At 49.8% G+C, this 16,446-nt stretch overlaps 3 protein-coding genes across 3 annotated transcripts; all 3 read right to left on the reverse strand.

Annotated features, from left to right (window-relative positions):
* Nucleotides 1-2,433: 2,433 nt before the first annotated feature.
* PpBr36_09756 (uncharacterized protein) lies at nt 2,434-5,496 on the reverse strand (the record flags this gene model as incomplete). The annotated part of the gene is made up of 3 exons (XM_029896875.1): nt 2,434-2,647; nt 2,723-3,349; nt 3,584-5,496. 3 exons carry the CDS (start codon nt 5,494-5,496, stop codon nt 2,434-2,436), a joined length of 2,754 nt encoding a protein of 917 aa, XP_029745119.1.
* A 6,401-nt stretch (nt 5,497-11,897) lies between these two features.
* Nucleotides 11,898-12,965, reverse strand: PpBr36_09757 (uncharacterized protein; the record flags this gene model as incomplete). Its single annotated transcript, XM_029896876.1, has 1 exon — nt 11,898-12,965. One exon carries the CDS (start codon nt 12,963-12,965, stop codon nt 11,898-11,900), a length of 1,068 nt encoding a protein of 355 aa, XP_029745118.1.
* A 1,940-nt stretch (nt 12,966-14,905) lies between these two features.
* Nucleotides 14,906-15,266, reverse strand: PpBr36_09758 (uncharacterized protein; the record flags this gene model as incomplete). The annotated part of the gene is made up of 2 exons (XM_029896877.1): nt 14,906-15,004; nt 15,117-15,266. 2 exons carry the CDS (start codon nt 15,264-15,266, stop codon nt 14,906-14,908), a joined length of 249 nt encoding a protein of 82 aa, XP_029745404.1.
* Nucleotides 15,267-16,446: the final 1,180 nt, after the last annotated feature.

The following is a 16,446-nucleotide window of genomic DNA, read 5'->3' on the forward strand; positions in this document are numbered from 1 at the left end:
ATTCACCTCAAAAGAGAGTTTGGGCGCGAAATTGGTGCCGTGCTTTGTGGAGTGTTTGCTTGGCTGGTTTTGTCATTTGCTTTTGAGTAAAAGTTTTGTCGTCGTAAAAGAGTTCGTGTGGTTGACACACAAGGCTGACTGGCTTGCATCTGCTCCCCGGTTTCAATTGGCATTTTGTTTGTTATTGCTTTGGCCCCTTGAATAAATGTACAAGAAAACCCAATGGAAGCCGACACTCGTGTCTGCCTTGCATTATCTCAGTGCAACTTGCTTCTTGATTATGCGCCTCGCCAAAAGGAGGGCTTGACTAGAGAATAAACGAAGCATGATGACATCCTTGCTGTACACTCATCCAAGCGGGGGGCCATGTGGTAGTGAAACCGTCTCCTCATAACGGGAGACGTTATATAGATATATATCGCAGGATAGTATACGTCGTATACATAACTTATAGGTAGTGGAGGGTGTATTATATGGCAGCAATCAGCTTTTACCCCGCCCGCCAGGCTCCAGCTGCCGGCATATCAACAACTGATTGTGACAGAATTCAGCTGGAAACAGCCAGTGTTGCAGCAGGATGGATGAATAAGGAAATGGTACATAGGGAGGCCTCCACTTCGGGGGAACGTGGATGGAGGGAATGTTTCCGTCCTATCACGTTCCTACATAAGGTTCAAACGACCCCTGAATCAACAATATGCATGTGGACTGAAGTAGGCACTAGTACAGGTACAGGAAAAACTCGTCCTGCATTTGGAGCCATGGGAATTGCTTCTTGGAATTTTGTGCAACTGCCGTGGCTGTATAGCCCCCAAATATCTCCCAAAAAAAAAAAAAAAAGAGAAAAAAAAAAGTTTATGGGTTTTTATTCGAACCCAAGAAAATTTTAATATCGAACCCTCGTAACACATCCATTCAGGGGGTTGGGAATTCTATGGTTACATTCGCAACCTTGACCTCTTTTTTTCTTTTTTCTCCATCAATGGACCTCCTCAAAAAGAAAAAGAAAGGGCCGCGAGGCAAACCAAAAAGCGAAAAAGCAAAAGCAGAAACCACTACCCCTGGGCCATCGCGCAATATTCCGCCACTTTGTTACGAAGTAGCTGAGAACAAGGAGGGTAGGGGAGCGCTAAAGAGAGGCGTTTAACTGCCGACTGTCCTTGTGAAAAATGCCTGACCTGATGAGGAGCCGAAGAAGCAATCATGGTAGAAGCCACCACGTTTTTTTTTTTCCTCCCTCGCGCTCTTTCTCTTCTGTCTGCCCCCTGTCTGTCGAGAATCGAGACTTCCTTGCAACATTACCCTCTCAGCCTTCTTCGGTCTTTTATCGGTGTCTAATAAACCCCCTAACAAAAAGGTTGGACGATGGTGTCTAGACCCTGTCACCGAGACTTAGTTCCGGGATGCGCCGGATAGTCCGAATTTCCGTTTCCCAGTTTACCTGTCAAATACCGTAGTATTCTCCATGGGATTCCAAACCATGGTTTTTTTTTTCTTATCGGGACCGCCCTTCCCCCGAATGCAAGGGCAAGGTTGATTGATGTGCAGGTGTTTCTATGGTACCATTAAAAAAAAAAAAACTCCCCCGTATCCACAAGGGTCTTAATTGTATATCCTAGTAGGTAGATACTAAGCTTGAAAGGACATACGGTGCTCAAGGACCGAGCCCCAAACTGTTTCGTTTCTTGTTTCAATTATTTGCTAGTCTATTCCACTAGAACTAGTAGTCTAAGTCTAATAATGCTGCAAGGCATTATACTTGATCCCACAACGGCCACAACGTCCACTTAAAAACGAGCAGTCCCTGAAACTTTGTGCTCCCCCAGGACCTTGACCTCAGCCGCGGCTTAAAACCCGCCCATTCATATCAACAAGTAATTAAGCCACTCCCGCTCGTAGTATGGGGCTTTACGGAGGATCCAGTTTCGTTAAAGGCCGCAAAGCCTTGTAGATTACTGGGGTGTGCGAGCTGGGGGATTCTTTTGGACCCGTTCGACGCCGAAAGCGGAAGATTGGCGCCGTATCCCGTATTATATGGAGACGGCATTTCTGAGGCTGGTCATGTCAAACGGAATTGTTCTCGACTACAGCCCCTGCTCAGTTTGTCTGGTTTCCTTGTTGAGTGTTAGTAGACTTGGTAATTTTCAATACAGGCCACATACCAAGCTTAACGCAAGCCATCCCACGTGTAATGTATTGTTTGTCCAAGCATCAAAAGCAAGCAAGCACTCGCGTGGGAAGGTTATATCCAACTTTTTTGATTGTTTGTTTCTTCTTCTTTCCCAGAAGCTCCTCCCAAGATAAATGCGGAATGGTATATGTGGGTAATATACAATTAGAGATTATGTACCCCCTGCGCGCCACATGTATCGGCGTGTCTAATTAACTTGGAAACCCATTTTCTTTTTGTAAAAACAAGCCAAAAAAAAAATATCACGGGATCCGCTCTGTCCTGCCATCAAACAGCTCCATCTCTAGCCTCTGTAGGATTCGCAGGATGACTGAAAGCGAGCTTGGCGCGTGCACAACCACGCCGAGGAATTCTATCGTCCGTCGAAACAAGTCTCTGAGCGTGACGCCATCGACCAGGCGGCCGATGCGGGGGTCGCGGTATATGGCGACCAGTGTAATCAAGTTGCTCCATTGCCTGTGTGACTCAAGTCAGCAATGAGGTTATGGAGAGTAAATAGGCCAGGTGTGATGGTTCGCGGTGAGAACTCACATATGTGCCGTGCCAAAAACATCCGGTATGACGAGGCGAGCGTCTTGAATGGCGTGGAAGGCTCTTGTGCTTTCCACGAGGGCCTTGACGGCCTGACGGGCATGCTCTAGCATCATCGGGTCGAGCGGGTACAAGGAGCCATCGACTCGGTCATCCAAATTTGCTTCCCCACCTACGTTCTCGTTCTCTTCCACCTTGTACATCGGCATTTCGTATGGCATGTTGACAATGGCCCGGATTACCGGCCTAAACGTGGCAACAAGCGCCTTCCAGTACTTGGCACGCAGCCGAGCTTGCAAAAGGTTGGGGGAGGGCGCATCGTTGTCGTCAAATTGTAGACGCTCGGAAGCCCACTCCGACTTGTCAAGGCACTGCTTGAATGCACGTATCAGGGGCGTTGTTGGGGACATTGGCTGCCTGTGCAGCATATGATCGGATTCGCAGGACGGCTGAAGCATGTCGTGAATGTGATTGAGCTGCCGCCGGAGATAGAGCTGCGCCATGTAATGTTCCATTACGTCTTGTTCAACTCCGGTCTGCAGAGCCTTGACCGCGTTTGGCTTGGGCATGACATGCTCGTACAAAAGAATTCCGGATCGTGGGAGACGTAGCTGGTCGAGGATTTCACTGTTCTCCCTCCCCATCTTGGATGTCAGCAATCAGCAAACACAGGTATCTAAACCATTTGATATAGTGCTGACCTCTCCAGTTGTAAACACGTCCAAAAAGCAAAAATTAGTTGGTTGTCCTTCACTTCACAAATTCCCATGTACTGAAGGCGATAAAGATAACTTGGGCGCAAAGCGATGTTAGTCTTATGTTTAGTGTCACGGGAACATGATATGAATTCAGGCGCCTTACGGTCTGATCAGCTGCTGGATCTTCATGGCCGCTTGCTGAACTTGTTCAAGACTTTCCAATGCGCGACCAAGCTGTCCGTAGTATAGCCCAGCAAGTATGCAGGCCTGAACATGCTTGAGGGTGCAGCCATGCATCTGGCTTGTCATGATCTCGGTGGCTTGTATGAGGTATTCTAGACCCGGAATGTCATGAGTGTGTTTTCTCGGACTCGCTGTAGTGTGTTGGTCTGGATGTGATGTCGCAGGCAGAGGATAGCTTTGCGACATGGGGGTCGGGTATTGTTCTGGTCGTGTGGGTGACAGACGTTGTTGCCAGGAATTCAAGTCCCCAAAGAAACTGTCCGACAACCTCTCTTTGTGACAGCTGATCTTGCCAAGAGCTAGTATGCACAGGATGACGGCGTCGTCAATAGTAACATCCGACCTCGTTAGCTTTTGTGCATGTCGTGGTGTGTGCGAATCGGAGCTTTCAGATGCTGAAAGATCTTGCCCATTGCAAATAGGAGATCGCTTCCTCTTGTTGAGCCTCCTGACAGTAAGCTTGGCCGCCGCGCCTGATTGCTTTTTTGCAGGGTTGGACTGGTTTTCGAGGAACTTGTTGACCATGGCGTCCAGCTCCTCCTGGCCCATAAGTGGGTGCATGTTTTGTATGTTATTCTTGTAGCTTTGTACCAAGCTCCAGACTGTCTCTGCGTTCATGTCAGGCTCCGTACTCCCCTGAGGGCTCGATCCGGCTCTTTCGGGACTCAAATGGCCAGATGGGCCACTGGCTGGTGCCCAGTCGATGCGATTTGGCAGCGGCGGCCCGGAGGGTCCGTTTGGTTCCAGCTCGTAATGAGTCATGGCGGCAGGTTTGTCTGTCTTTTGGTAGCCCACGCCTGTTCCAAATGGTGGACAAAGTCGATCTCTCTGCTGCTCTTGGGCGAGTGGGAAATCTGCAGGGGATTGGATGCCTTCACTGGCTAGTAGTCTCTGGATAAACTGACTGACTGCAGGCCACTGTAGGATTTCTTGAGCCAAGGTTGGGTGGTTTGTCATGATGGGATCATCTTCGGGGCCCATGAGAGGTCTCGTGTCAATCTTTGCTGGTGCCTTTCCAAGTGACCTGCCCACCATTTCTGTGGCGAGGGCATCCTGCATGCCCGGCTCTAGCCTCGCCGTTTGAGGATGCCACTGTTCTCTGATTGTCAAAGCCTCGCTCTGAGCTATCGTGCTGTTCGTGAGAGCTCTGTCGAGTGCTGGTGCTGTCATGATGCCGAGGAGGCGTTCTATGTGCTCTGTTCGCTCTTGGAGTCTTGCAATTTCATGTTGAAGTCCGTCAAACAGCAACTGTGAATATCTGTCGTGATACTTTGATACCGACCCGGAGTAAATGCAATCGCCTTTTCTGTCCCGACACGTCTTACAAGGTCTAGCCATGTCGCACTTTGTCTTGAGCCTCCTGCAGGTATTGCAAGCCTGGGACGCTCGTGCATTAGTCCGTCTTGGCGGGAGCTGAAGCACAGAGTCGAAGCTCATCTTTCGTGTGTCATCGCGCGGCTGCGGCTGTGGCTGAGGGGAGCGAGGCGGTAAGGGAGCAGCGGTGTGCTGATGCAAACGGTGTGCGGAGCTCGGAGGGCTGGGACTGACGGTGTACTCTGACGAGACCTCGTAGGTTCTCTCGAAGCCGAGATTGCTCTGATCAGACTGCTGCTGGTGTGGCGGTCTGGGCGGGTAGGAAGGATGATCATGAGGTATTGTAGGCCGTTGTGGTTGCTGCTGGTAATGCGCTCCGGGTAGTTGATGACTGGCGTCCAAGTGATGGGCCGTCTGCAGTTGTTCAGGCCATCTGATAGCATTCCTGTGCGAGGTTTGTGCCGGCGATGTCGGGGCCGAGGGCACCCTTATCCATCTTCCATCAGGGGCCTGGTTCATCGTCTTTTTTTTTTGTTTTGTTTTCTTTCTCTTTCTCTTTCTCTTTCTCTTTCTCTTTGCTGCTTTGGTTCCTTGACGGTAAGAACTTTAAAACACTACCCAGGTGCAGAGAAGATAGCCGACCAAGATGTCAGCGGGCAGAAGCCATTTAAAGAGCCAGTCCATTAGTCAAGGGGCAGAGCGGGATAAGTAGCCACTTTCTGCACGTTTAAAAGGCGCCATAGGTACAAGCCACTAGCGGGGGAGGATGATAACAAACAGGGTCGGGCAGAACAGAGTAGCGCCAGGGGATGAGTGACTGGTCACAGTTCACAGGCATACTCCATATAATACGAACAAGAAGAACTCCACGCCCATGTCAACTTCGTAAGCAAAATTATCAGGTCATTGGGATTGAGATAGGGGTGGGGGAGAGTGAAAGTTTCAAGCTCCAAGACGGAAACAAAGCAACTTCAACATGTTGATCAGTTAAAACCTCATATAAAAAGCAAAGAGAAAAAAAGGATGTGTCTGTCAAAGCTGACTGACGTTCCGCTAGCCAAACAGAGATTGTTCCGCACGTAGGTGAGCCATTGTCGGAGGTGAGTTGCATCATCATCTACATAGTGACATGCACGGAGACAACATGCTCAAATGGGGTCTAACCGAGAGTCATGCCATGCACAAAAGCCACCAGGACATCACATCTCTGGGGCTAGGACAAGTGCAAGGGGCTGACAATACCTTGTTACTGGAACCAGGATGCAAGCCCCATGTTCAGAGGGCCCCCCCGCCGGCTGTCCAGAACATGTTCGCATGAGTGACAAGAATGATCGTCTGGACAGGCAAGGATCATACGGACCACTCAAAAAACAAACAGCCCGGTCCATAATAACTGCCGGACTAGCCTATACAGTCGAAGAACTGTTGCTTAAGTGTATCAAGTTAGAACTTTTAGCACATGTTACCCCACAAGTTGTGCTCATCAGCACGTAGTACTGCTTACTATCTTGGTGCAAGGGGAGCAGGAGACCCATCTCTCCACTTGATTCGCCATTCACCTTGATATCAAGGTCCGCAGGTAGCTGCACTCAAGCGAATGGAGATACAAGAACTCAGCTGCGGCTGCTTCTGCTGCGGTTTTTGACCGTACGCGTACAGTATACGCTGAGGAGTGTTCTCCACAGCAGCAGCAACAACAACAACAACATCCTCGCCAAGGATATTCTACAGGCGTGAACATGGTCTCGTCTTCAGACATGACCCTTGATGACGATCCGGGCTAATTTGCCCAAGACGACGATCCGAGCTAACTCAACTCGCCTCTGCCGAACAGTCACCAGTACTGCGTTCTGAATCAGGCAAATGTTGGTAAAATACCCGAGGTTGGTTGGATTTGTATATAGAGGACTCACTACTCATTTTGTTCTTTTGTTGCCAGTCAGAGAACATGCGTCGTTCCTCCAAGGATGCATTGTCCCAGCCGGCCTGCTTACCAAATAATGCCAACAGATACGTCGGGGTCCCGGTGCAAGTAATAACCCCGTTGGCAAAAAAAAAAAAAAAAAAAAAAAAAAGGTTTTCAGAGCTAGTGTATATCGACATGTTGGGCTGTTTGAAGCAGGGGATGTATCCTTGGTCAAATCAGAAAAAAGGAGAAGAAAATTGAATAAAGTGGTGGGTTCCTTCTCGGTTAGAATATACCCAACTAGGCCCAAAGAGAAGAAACTGTCAAAAAAGTGACCGGAACCTTCTCGCTTAAGAACAACCGGGGAGACTAGGAGGAGACAGGTTACAATCAAAGTGGAGTCGGCGGAGTAACTGAACGGAGCTAGGGCGAGAAGATGCCGAGTCGAAAACCCGAAACCTTCCCACATATCGTCGTACCTTCCGTATCTGGCGTATTTAGCAAGTCTCCGAAAAATAACTGCAGGGACACGGGCGCAGGAGGGACGAATGGCGACATTCTGGGCAAGGACAGCATCTGCACCAAGGGCCAAAATAGGCACTCTAGCAAGCATATCATTTCCTCAAAACAGGATTAAGATTACCCTTTTTGTTCCTCGTCAGTAACCCACGGACTCGACTTTGCCCAAACGCTTCCGAACAGGGCCTTGAAACCTTGTTTGCTCTCCGCTGCGGAAGCCCGGTGACGGCATGCTAGGATAAGGTAGGTACAGTATGTAAGGTACCTACTATGTACCTGGATTATAAACCATTTAAACCTCGCTCTAGCCGAGATTATCGATTATTCGATTATACTGGGACCTGCCATCCGCCTTGTCAATTTACCAGGTCAGCCATAGACAGATAGCTAATTTTGACCCTGATCAACAGCATACATTTGCGATGTGACCTTGCCCTCCCGCTTACTCCCAACCCAGCGATCTGGAACATGACCTTTTGTGATATTGCTGCTGATGCGTGGGGAAAGGGCACTTGTACGGTCCAAGACCCGAATCCTTCTCAATGACGCCTGGGTTCCACCACGTCTATGGGGGCCAAGGATTTCCCATCAAACCGAGCAAGAGAGCAATCCGGCAGGCAAGACTCGAAAAAGGACTCAGTTGTTCGCTTAAGGTACATACGTACCTACCTGGTTGTACCTACTGTACCTACAGGCTACAATATACCTAACCTAGCACGGTATTGATGCACATAAGATACGGGGATACCTTTAATAAAATGACCTCTTCCAGCTACAATTCCTGCAAGACCCGTTTTTGGACAACTCAACCGAGCTGCCAAACCTATAGTTTATAGTTGCCTTACCTAAGTTACCACCGTATCGCAGCGACTTGGCACTGGCAGGCCCTGGCCCTGCCCAGCAGCTCGACCACTGGTTCTTGCCTGCCGGGACCAGCGGCCCTGTGTTAATCCAATGGGGCTCATCCACTCTCCATATATGCAGGGCTGCGCACCCAGGTGTCCTACTTACAAAGTACTGTACACTGTACAGCTTTCCAAGTTGCCTCCATGTTCGTTCATGCGGAACCCGGCTCAGGGGTGTGATGGTACCTGAGGTAACTGTTACGTGCACATCATATTATTATTTTTCTTCTTTGCACAAAGAGTACATCTTAGCACTTAGCAATGGTATCCCTGCGGGCCCTCGATTTGTACAAGATTTGTAAGTGTAGCGTAGCACCGCAAAGATCCATCAGGGCCCCCGCATTGATGAGCAAAAACAAGCATCCTCCTTCATCAACCCTCGAGGGCCACTTAATGCTATCTAGGGTTTGATTTTTATTTTATTTTTCCCTTTCCTTCTCGGCCCATTGTTAGAAGACGCAAAGCCTTACCGTATTCTTAACCTGCAAGATACACCCAAGTCACATTAACCCCAACATCCGCACAAGCCTTTCGCCCCCTGGTACCTTGCTAACGATAGGAGAAAAAAAAAAAGTTGGATTGGTATGCTATGATTCTCTCTTATTCGTGGGATTTCTGCGGGCCTCTCGTAAAAAGCCCTGCAATTAGCTGAGAGAGATCGCGCAGATGACATGGATGAACTGATTGTGGGATTGGTGGGGGGGGGGGGCGGCGTCTTGTAGCCTCCGCATTTGAAGATCATAATACAGTCTCCTTCGGAGGTTAAACCCAGCTACTACCCGCTACTATGACCTATTCTGAGCGCAGATGGTGCTCGTGCGAAAAAAAAGGGCTTCATACGAAACATATCAATGGGCTAGCGGGAGGCAAGTATCAGAATGTGATTGGAAAGCACCCCCTGGGCAGCGGATGATGGTCTAGAAACTGAACTGTGCCACTGGCATTGCGAACTAGGCTTTGCAAGTCACGTCAGGTTCTCAAACATCGTATGAGAAGACGTCGCCTACCGAAATAAGCTGAGGAGGCTAGATAAGCTAGAGCTCAGGATGAGGTCGTAGAAGACAGTATTAGAGGATGCTTTCGACAAAGTGGTCGCGACCCCTGATGCACTCCTTCTTCGCTATCACACCCTCACAAGCAGGCCCGCGAGAACGGATCTGGTCCGCTTTTATAATGACATTTAGACTAACTTCTTCTGGCGCTCCGTCTTTGATGACGCTGCTCAGTTTCTTTTTATCCTACCTTTTTTTTTCTCCCTCTCTCTCCCTCTCTCACATTCTAGCTTTGTCTGTTTCCCCCTTTCCTCTGACCGACATGCCCTCATCAAATCTCCCAACAACCAAAGTAGTAGTACGTCTAGGCTGACCTGGTTTGCCTAATTTCTACAACAGGATTGGCCGCCATACGAAATAGGGCTGTCCAGGGGGCGCAGGGGCATAGCTTGTCTAGCACACATCCGAAGCAGCCGCTGCCACGTACGCAGATATGTACTCTGGGATCCATTTCCCGTGCTTTGCTTCCCGCTGTGCATAATCTCCAAGTCGTCCAATCTCCATAGGCATGCCATAACAAATCCCTCTGAAACACTAATTTCAGCATGCAGTGAGGACCTTTCCCGGCCTTTCTTCCAGATCTTTAGTAGCCTGGTTCGGTGGTTCAACTTGACAACCGTACGGGGCCGCCGCTCGGACCGTGGGCGGATGACATGTGAACCGATCCTGCCAAGAGAAAAAGGGGGCGAGAAACTCGGTGTGCCCACAGAGACATAAAAAAAGATGGAAAAAATATGCGGGGAGACGCGCAGGAACACAGTTCCGAACAGAGGAGATCCACGGTTGAGGGAGCTCTAAATCGGTAATTTTCATGAATAAACATTATCATCGATCTAGTTATCAGTAATCTCGCTTTGGCCCACTATATGATGATTCATTCTTTTTTTTTTTTTTTTCTGCAAGTAGCCAGCAAGCTTGCAAGTATCTCCATGCTAGCCAAGATCTGTAAATCAGGAAATAGGCGAAAAAAAATAGGAAAAAAAAGGTCAACTGTACAAGCATCACCGGGGGCAGGCTCTTGAACGTTGGCAAGTCATCTTCAGGGTAGCATTCACCGCTCATAAACAAGCGTTAGACTGCAGCGAGATAAGGGGCAGATAATGCCTGCAGTGCGGTGAGCTATCCAACATAATGTATTGACTGCCAGGCAAAACTATATCCTACGTGATGCCCTCAATTTGACTACCGAAATACTCGCTGGACTTTACCAAACTTGGCTACCATGCACTTATAGTGTGTGGGGGGAATGTCTGCAGGATGGAGGCAAAGCATTGCCACGATATGTGCCGCTCCGTATAGACCAAACAGGTTCGACTTGTTGGGAATACGAGGCGTAAGATCTGCCAGTCACAGACAGACACACGGACATCTGAGGTTGTTTGGAGACTCACCTCCTCCGTAATGGTGTAAGGGTCTTCTGTACTAACATTCTATTCTATCCCTTTCCGGTATGGAACAATGCATCTGCCAGCACGCAGGCGCTTTCTTTGAAACTAACTGTATGTAGCAAAGATCCGAACACTGTCCTCCATCGCTGAGCTAGGAGTCTAACGCTATCATCGAGTGCCGCCGCATCCGTGACGTTGCAATAGGCCCTGGAGGGTTACGGAGGTTATAGGCGCAAGCTTCCCGAAGCCTGTCAAGTATTTTGTTTTATTTCCGACCAGCCAGGGTTATGGATACCGTTCACTAAAGATAACTACCAAACGAAGCCCATGCAGACACCAGAAAGCGTACCTGGCAGGCCTGCAGAAGCTTACGCAACCTAGCTCCGTACCTGTTGTGACGGCGTCCTTGACCGCATCATAAAGAAAGTTCCAGAGCAAGCGAAAGGATCCAGAAGGGTGAAAAGGGTCCAGACCATGAAAGGAAGGAAATTCAGCCTCTGCCCTGCCCCCTGGCGAAATCTCCGAACATCGCCGACCATAAACGTGCCAACAATCCCCTGAGCTTTTTGTGGTGGAAATGAAGGTCCCTGTCGGAGTGCCCGAAGAGGTCCAGCGGGCACCATCCCAAAGCGCCGACAAGGCAGATATTCGTGAGTCCATACTATAAGGGTGGGCTGGTTATAAATTGCAAACAAACGAATCCAAAGCCCGTCAAAAGCGACAAGACTCTAGTGCAGACCCCGCCTTGTAGATCATTCCTGAAGAGTTGAGCCGGAGAGGTGTGGGCCTCATCATCGACGATCACATAACAGTGCGTGCCTCTTGCTGCCTGGAAGATACACCCCCTCGAAAGAGTTGTGCGCACGCCTGTTGACTAGTAGCTCTTTGTTGATCTTTTGGTGCGTAGTGTGAAGTCTTTGTTCGTTTTTCTTCTCGGCATCACTATTGATGTCACGAGTTGATCAACAGTCTGGCGGTGGGGGTGATGTCTATCGCTGTGACGATGATGCTGAAGCAAAGTGATTGGGGCGCATGCTCAACTCATGATGAATTTTGTTCCAATAGTGAATGTCCTTTTTTGTCTTACTCCAGCAATCCGAGGGTATCATCAACACATATCTTGTTTACATGCTTTTGTTCCACCAAGGCTTTACCTCATAGCTCCCCTCACCTCCTTCCACCTCGCTTCCGCCACTGTAACCAGCCGGTTGATAAACTCCATCCCGGCAGCGGTACCTCCGAACTTGAGCAGACTGAGGATTGTAATACCACCCCCGGTCTCGCCGTCCACGACGACTGACACGAACTCGTCGCACAGCCCCTCCTCCAGCCGGTCCGGGTCCACCAGAACCCAGTACTGATCGCCGGCCACATCCGGGTCGTCGCGCCGCCGCCTCAACACGGCCGCCGTGCACGCAACGGGGAATCCACGCACGCTGAGCTGCTTGGCCGGCGCCTGCCGCGAGCACAATACCATCTCCCTGTCCTCGTCCCACTTGGCGGCCGGGAGCTTCGTGTCCCGCAGAGCGGCGAGGATGGCCGTCCAGGCCACGTCGAACGGGTTGCCGTCAAATGAGATGAAGAGCACATCGATGAAGAGCGTCCAAAAGGCCTTGGTCTCTGGCTTCTTGTCGTCATTGTCGTCGACTTCGTCCTCCATCGTCTCGTCGCCATCATCGTGTCTGCTCCTTGCCGCTGGGGTGTGAATGATGCGCAGATCGTCGACCGACAGCAGGTTCGATGCGTGCAGTAGCGAGTAGACGCGACTGCTCAGCGTCTGCGCGAGAGTCGTGGGCGGCACGCCTGGCAAAAACTGCGGCGCGCAGCCGGTGGCGAGCTCTATGTTTGGAACCAGTAGGTCGTAGTCCTTGAGCTCCCTACGACCCCTCTCGGCGCCGGACACCGGTGCTGCCGTGTCTTCATCAAGGGCGCGGTAATTAGGTATGGAAGACACGGGCAGGATCTCGGCCCTGACGCCGCAGATAACGGTGGTGTCGCCGCAGCGGACGACGGCGCTGCCTTGCGCGTGCGACAGCGAGCCTGTGTTGACGTTGACGGAGCGGCTCTCGGTCTGGGCGCGGCCGTTTGTGCGTGCTGGTGGGTGAGAGTTGTCCGTCGGGGCGAGGTTGGCGAGAAGGAAGGGGTGAGGGGATAGCTTTGCGTAGGTTGAGCGGGGGAAGGTCGTCGGTGTGTTCGATGTCGTCGAGGCTGAGGCCATTGTGTGCGACTGAGCTACCCCGGTAGGGCAATTAAAACTGATAGTTTTACACTGTGTCTCCCAGCCAAAAGAATATCTATGCTGTGTGTCAAGTCTGGGATGTTTTGCCGCTGAGATCAAAGCGATATGTCAATGGTGGTGACGCGGTTCGACGCGCAGGTGCAAGCTTGGTTGAAAGTTTTCGAGATCGGCGGAGCTGCCGTTGAGGGGTAGGGTTATTAGTGGGGTTGCTACCGTTAAGTGCCTTGTGGGGTACTCTACCGGTAAGCCTGCCGCCGAACCTCTTTTCGGTCATGCTTATTAGAACTCATCTTTCTCAATTCGGCCCTGACTCAAAATACTATTTGTCTTTCCTTCATCATCATCGTCTCCTAAAAACAAAAAGAATCTTATTGACCAACAAGTAATTGAATTTGGCTTCCAGATAATCAATTGAGAAAATCGCGCTAACCCATGTGGCAACGAATTCCCGCGTATTGTCGACGTATCGCGATACGCAGCCACTCCTAGCTTTGCAGTTTCAAGCAGTCTTCTTCATTTCTCAAACTTGAAACTGGTCGACATTAAGTCTTGTGGCTGATTAACCAGGGGCCATTACATATTCTGCTGTAACAGTGAATAGGAGATGACAACATAAGCCTTGGCGAAACGCTTTACAGGTACATTTAAACAACCTGGTGTCACATGAGCGAACCCTCATGCGAAGGAAATCCCTCGCTACCCGCGGATCCTGTCTCACTCAAAGGAAAGAAAGCTTGTGCTTTTCCACCCCTTGCGGTTCCCCGCAACGTGATGAAGAAAAAAGACTTCCGCTCGATATGGTACTCATCTATGGCTAACCACCCTTAATATATACAAAAAATCAAATAAATAAAAACTTATTTACCACTTGTACAACGACAGAATTTTTCTCATTCTGTCTGAGTTGATCACTCACCAAAAGCTCGCCTGTTGTGCAACATCTATCAGCCACCCTGTGCCACCGCTAGCAGCATTGCGCGCGTAGCTTGGGTCGCCACGCCTGCTTATCCGACCCGGAACCCGTCTGGGCGGCCCGTCTCTGACATGAGAGCTTCTGTTGACTGAAAACATGGCCAGGGAAAAAAAAACCCCCCCTTGTTCCGTGGCAGCCAATTCCAGACCCTTCTTTCCGAGCTGCAACTATCCATGGTGACACTGACGATATACAAGGCTGGGCAAGGCATGTGTCAAAGCGGGCCGTCAAGCGGTTATTTGTTGATTTTTCTGGACCGGGAGAAAAAGCCGCAATGAAACAAAAAGACAGCCCAAGCCGAGGGTAGCACAAAAAAGTTGTTGCCATCTTTCCGACCGGATCCGTTCCACGCGAGACATTTTTGCATGACCGCCGTGCCGGACGAGGCGAGCCGAGGTGCACAGATCTGCCTATTGTGCGACCTTGTCATAACTATGTTTTCCCCAAAACTCCTGCTGCAACTTTTCTGTCCTGATTGCAACTTCACCACACATAAGAGACACTGCATATCTCTCAGCTGTGGTGACAGGGGGTGCGAATGATTGCAATGATTATCGAATTGATCTCTAAACAATATCAAGCTGATGTCAATGACTTGAGAAGCAACATGATAGCAAAAGAGATGTGTGCAGTAAACATTTCGTTAAAAGATAACCCAGGAGGGGAAAGTGAAGCTCATTGTAAATCCTAATAATAATACAGCTTTCAAGAAGGGAAGAAAACAAGTTTTTTTTGTTGTCCTGAGTCCCAATGTAAAATGCGCCTGGTAAAGTCCAACCCAGTAAAGTCCTTACTCCAATGTCCCAGAGATGCGCAAGCAAAGCCAGAAAAAGTCAAAAAAAGAGGATAGCAGAAACAAAGCAAGTGGCGTGTATCTAGTCCCCTTCCTCCTCAGAACCCCGCTCCCAAGGAAGAGACTAGTTTGGGAGAGAGATAGAGCTGTGGCTCAGAAGCAAGGAGTACCGCAGGTGCCACAAGCGCGACCCTGAATGACCCAGACCTCGGAGCCACTGGCGGCGCAAGTGGGACAGCGAACGCCCGGGATCTGGTGATTTGCGCGCAATAGTCAGCACTTTTTTTTCTTGTCCAATGTGCCCTTGTAGGATAGCATGCTGTATCCACTGATCGGCTGAGCAGAGGTAAAGCATTCCACTTACTCCTGCCTTTTGACGGATCCCTGTGTCTGCAGATGATGGGATGTTGGGCCGGCTGGGCTCGAGGTCGCGCACATCGAACTGTGTGGATGGCATGGCAAATGGTGGCGCAACCGGCTCCGAGTACTTTGTGTGGCGTGCCTGGCAAACCATTTTGGCTGTGGGTTGGGTTTGTACGTATGAGAGAGAAAGAAATAGGGGATAGGGGTTTGATGCGTCAAAAGCTAGCAAGCTGTTGAAGTTACTTCTGGCAGCGATTGCCTGTGTGCTGAAGGTTTGGAGGTTTGGAGCTGAGGAGGTTAGGGTTCTTGCTAGTGCCTTCAAGAAAAACAGATGTCTTGAATCGGAGGAGATGTCGTGGTTTAAATATTCGTAGCCGGTAGTGGACAGCAGTGCTTGTTACTTTTGCTCCGTAGCAATGACGATCAAGGACTGGATGGCTGGCTGAAAACAAATCAAGTCGAGGGAGCAGGACAACAAACGGCCTTGTTTAGCAGCTTGAGGAAACGAGGTTCTAGAGTGGCAACGGGAACGGGCGGATATGCTGGCACGCTTGATTGCGGCAAACGGCAAGAGACCAAAAAAAAGACAGCGGTGAAGATATTAACAAGGAAAACGAGTAGTCAAAATGTCGAATGGACGTAGGAAGCTCGAGCCGGGACGGCACTTTGCAGCGGCAGAAGATAGTCAAGGGGCTCTCAAGACGTGTGTACAGTGTACAGCCGCGACTGGGCAAGCTTGACTTGACTAGCTCGACTAACCAGAGGTGTGACAGGAGTCCGTCCTATTTGGAAGTGAAAAATAAGGGCGGAAATAGCGTCGTTGGAATAAAATCAACTTTAATTGTCGGAAACCTACATTTTTTGGGGGTGGCAGTTTTTTGTGTCATTCATTTTGCGTACTCCCATGTCCGTTTAGGAGACAGAAGCAAGCAAGGGCCGTCCCCTATCTCGCAACTCCTTGTCAGCCCCGGACTTGAGTTGGAGCTAACTAGCGTTTTGCGACCTGGAATGCCTGCCGACAGATCAGTTTTGGACGGGACCTGTCATATTCTGTGCCATGCTTCCCATGTTTGGCCAAAACAGCGGACCAGAAAAAAAAAATTTGGGAAAAAATCGAGAGGAGAAAAAAAAAAGCAAATATAGCAATGGAGTAAAAGCGGAGATAAGAAGGGAGAAAAAAAAAATAAAAAAATAAAAAATAAAAACACAAGCAGCAATGTTTGGAGGCTTGCTACTTTGTCCAAACACAAGTCAAGGCCCAAAAGCCAGCCCCAGATGGCACTGGCCAACCGGACAAAAAGGACATGCAGGGCGTAATACAAAATCAAGCC

The sequence above is a fragment of the Pyricularia pennisetigena genome (genome assembly GCF_004337985.1).
Source record: "Pyricularia pennisetigena strain Br36 chromosome 7 map unlocalized Pyricularia_pennisetigena_Br36_Scf_7, whole genome shotgun sequence".
In the NCBI taxonomy this organism is placed as follows: domain Eukaryota; kingdom Fungi; phylum Ascomycota; class Sordariomycetes; order Magnaporthales; family Pyriculariaceae; genus Pyricularia; species Pyricularia pennisetigena.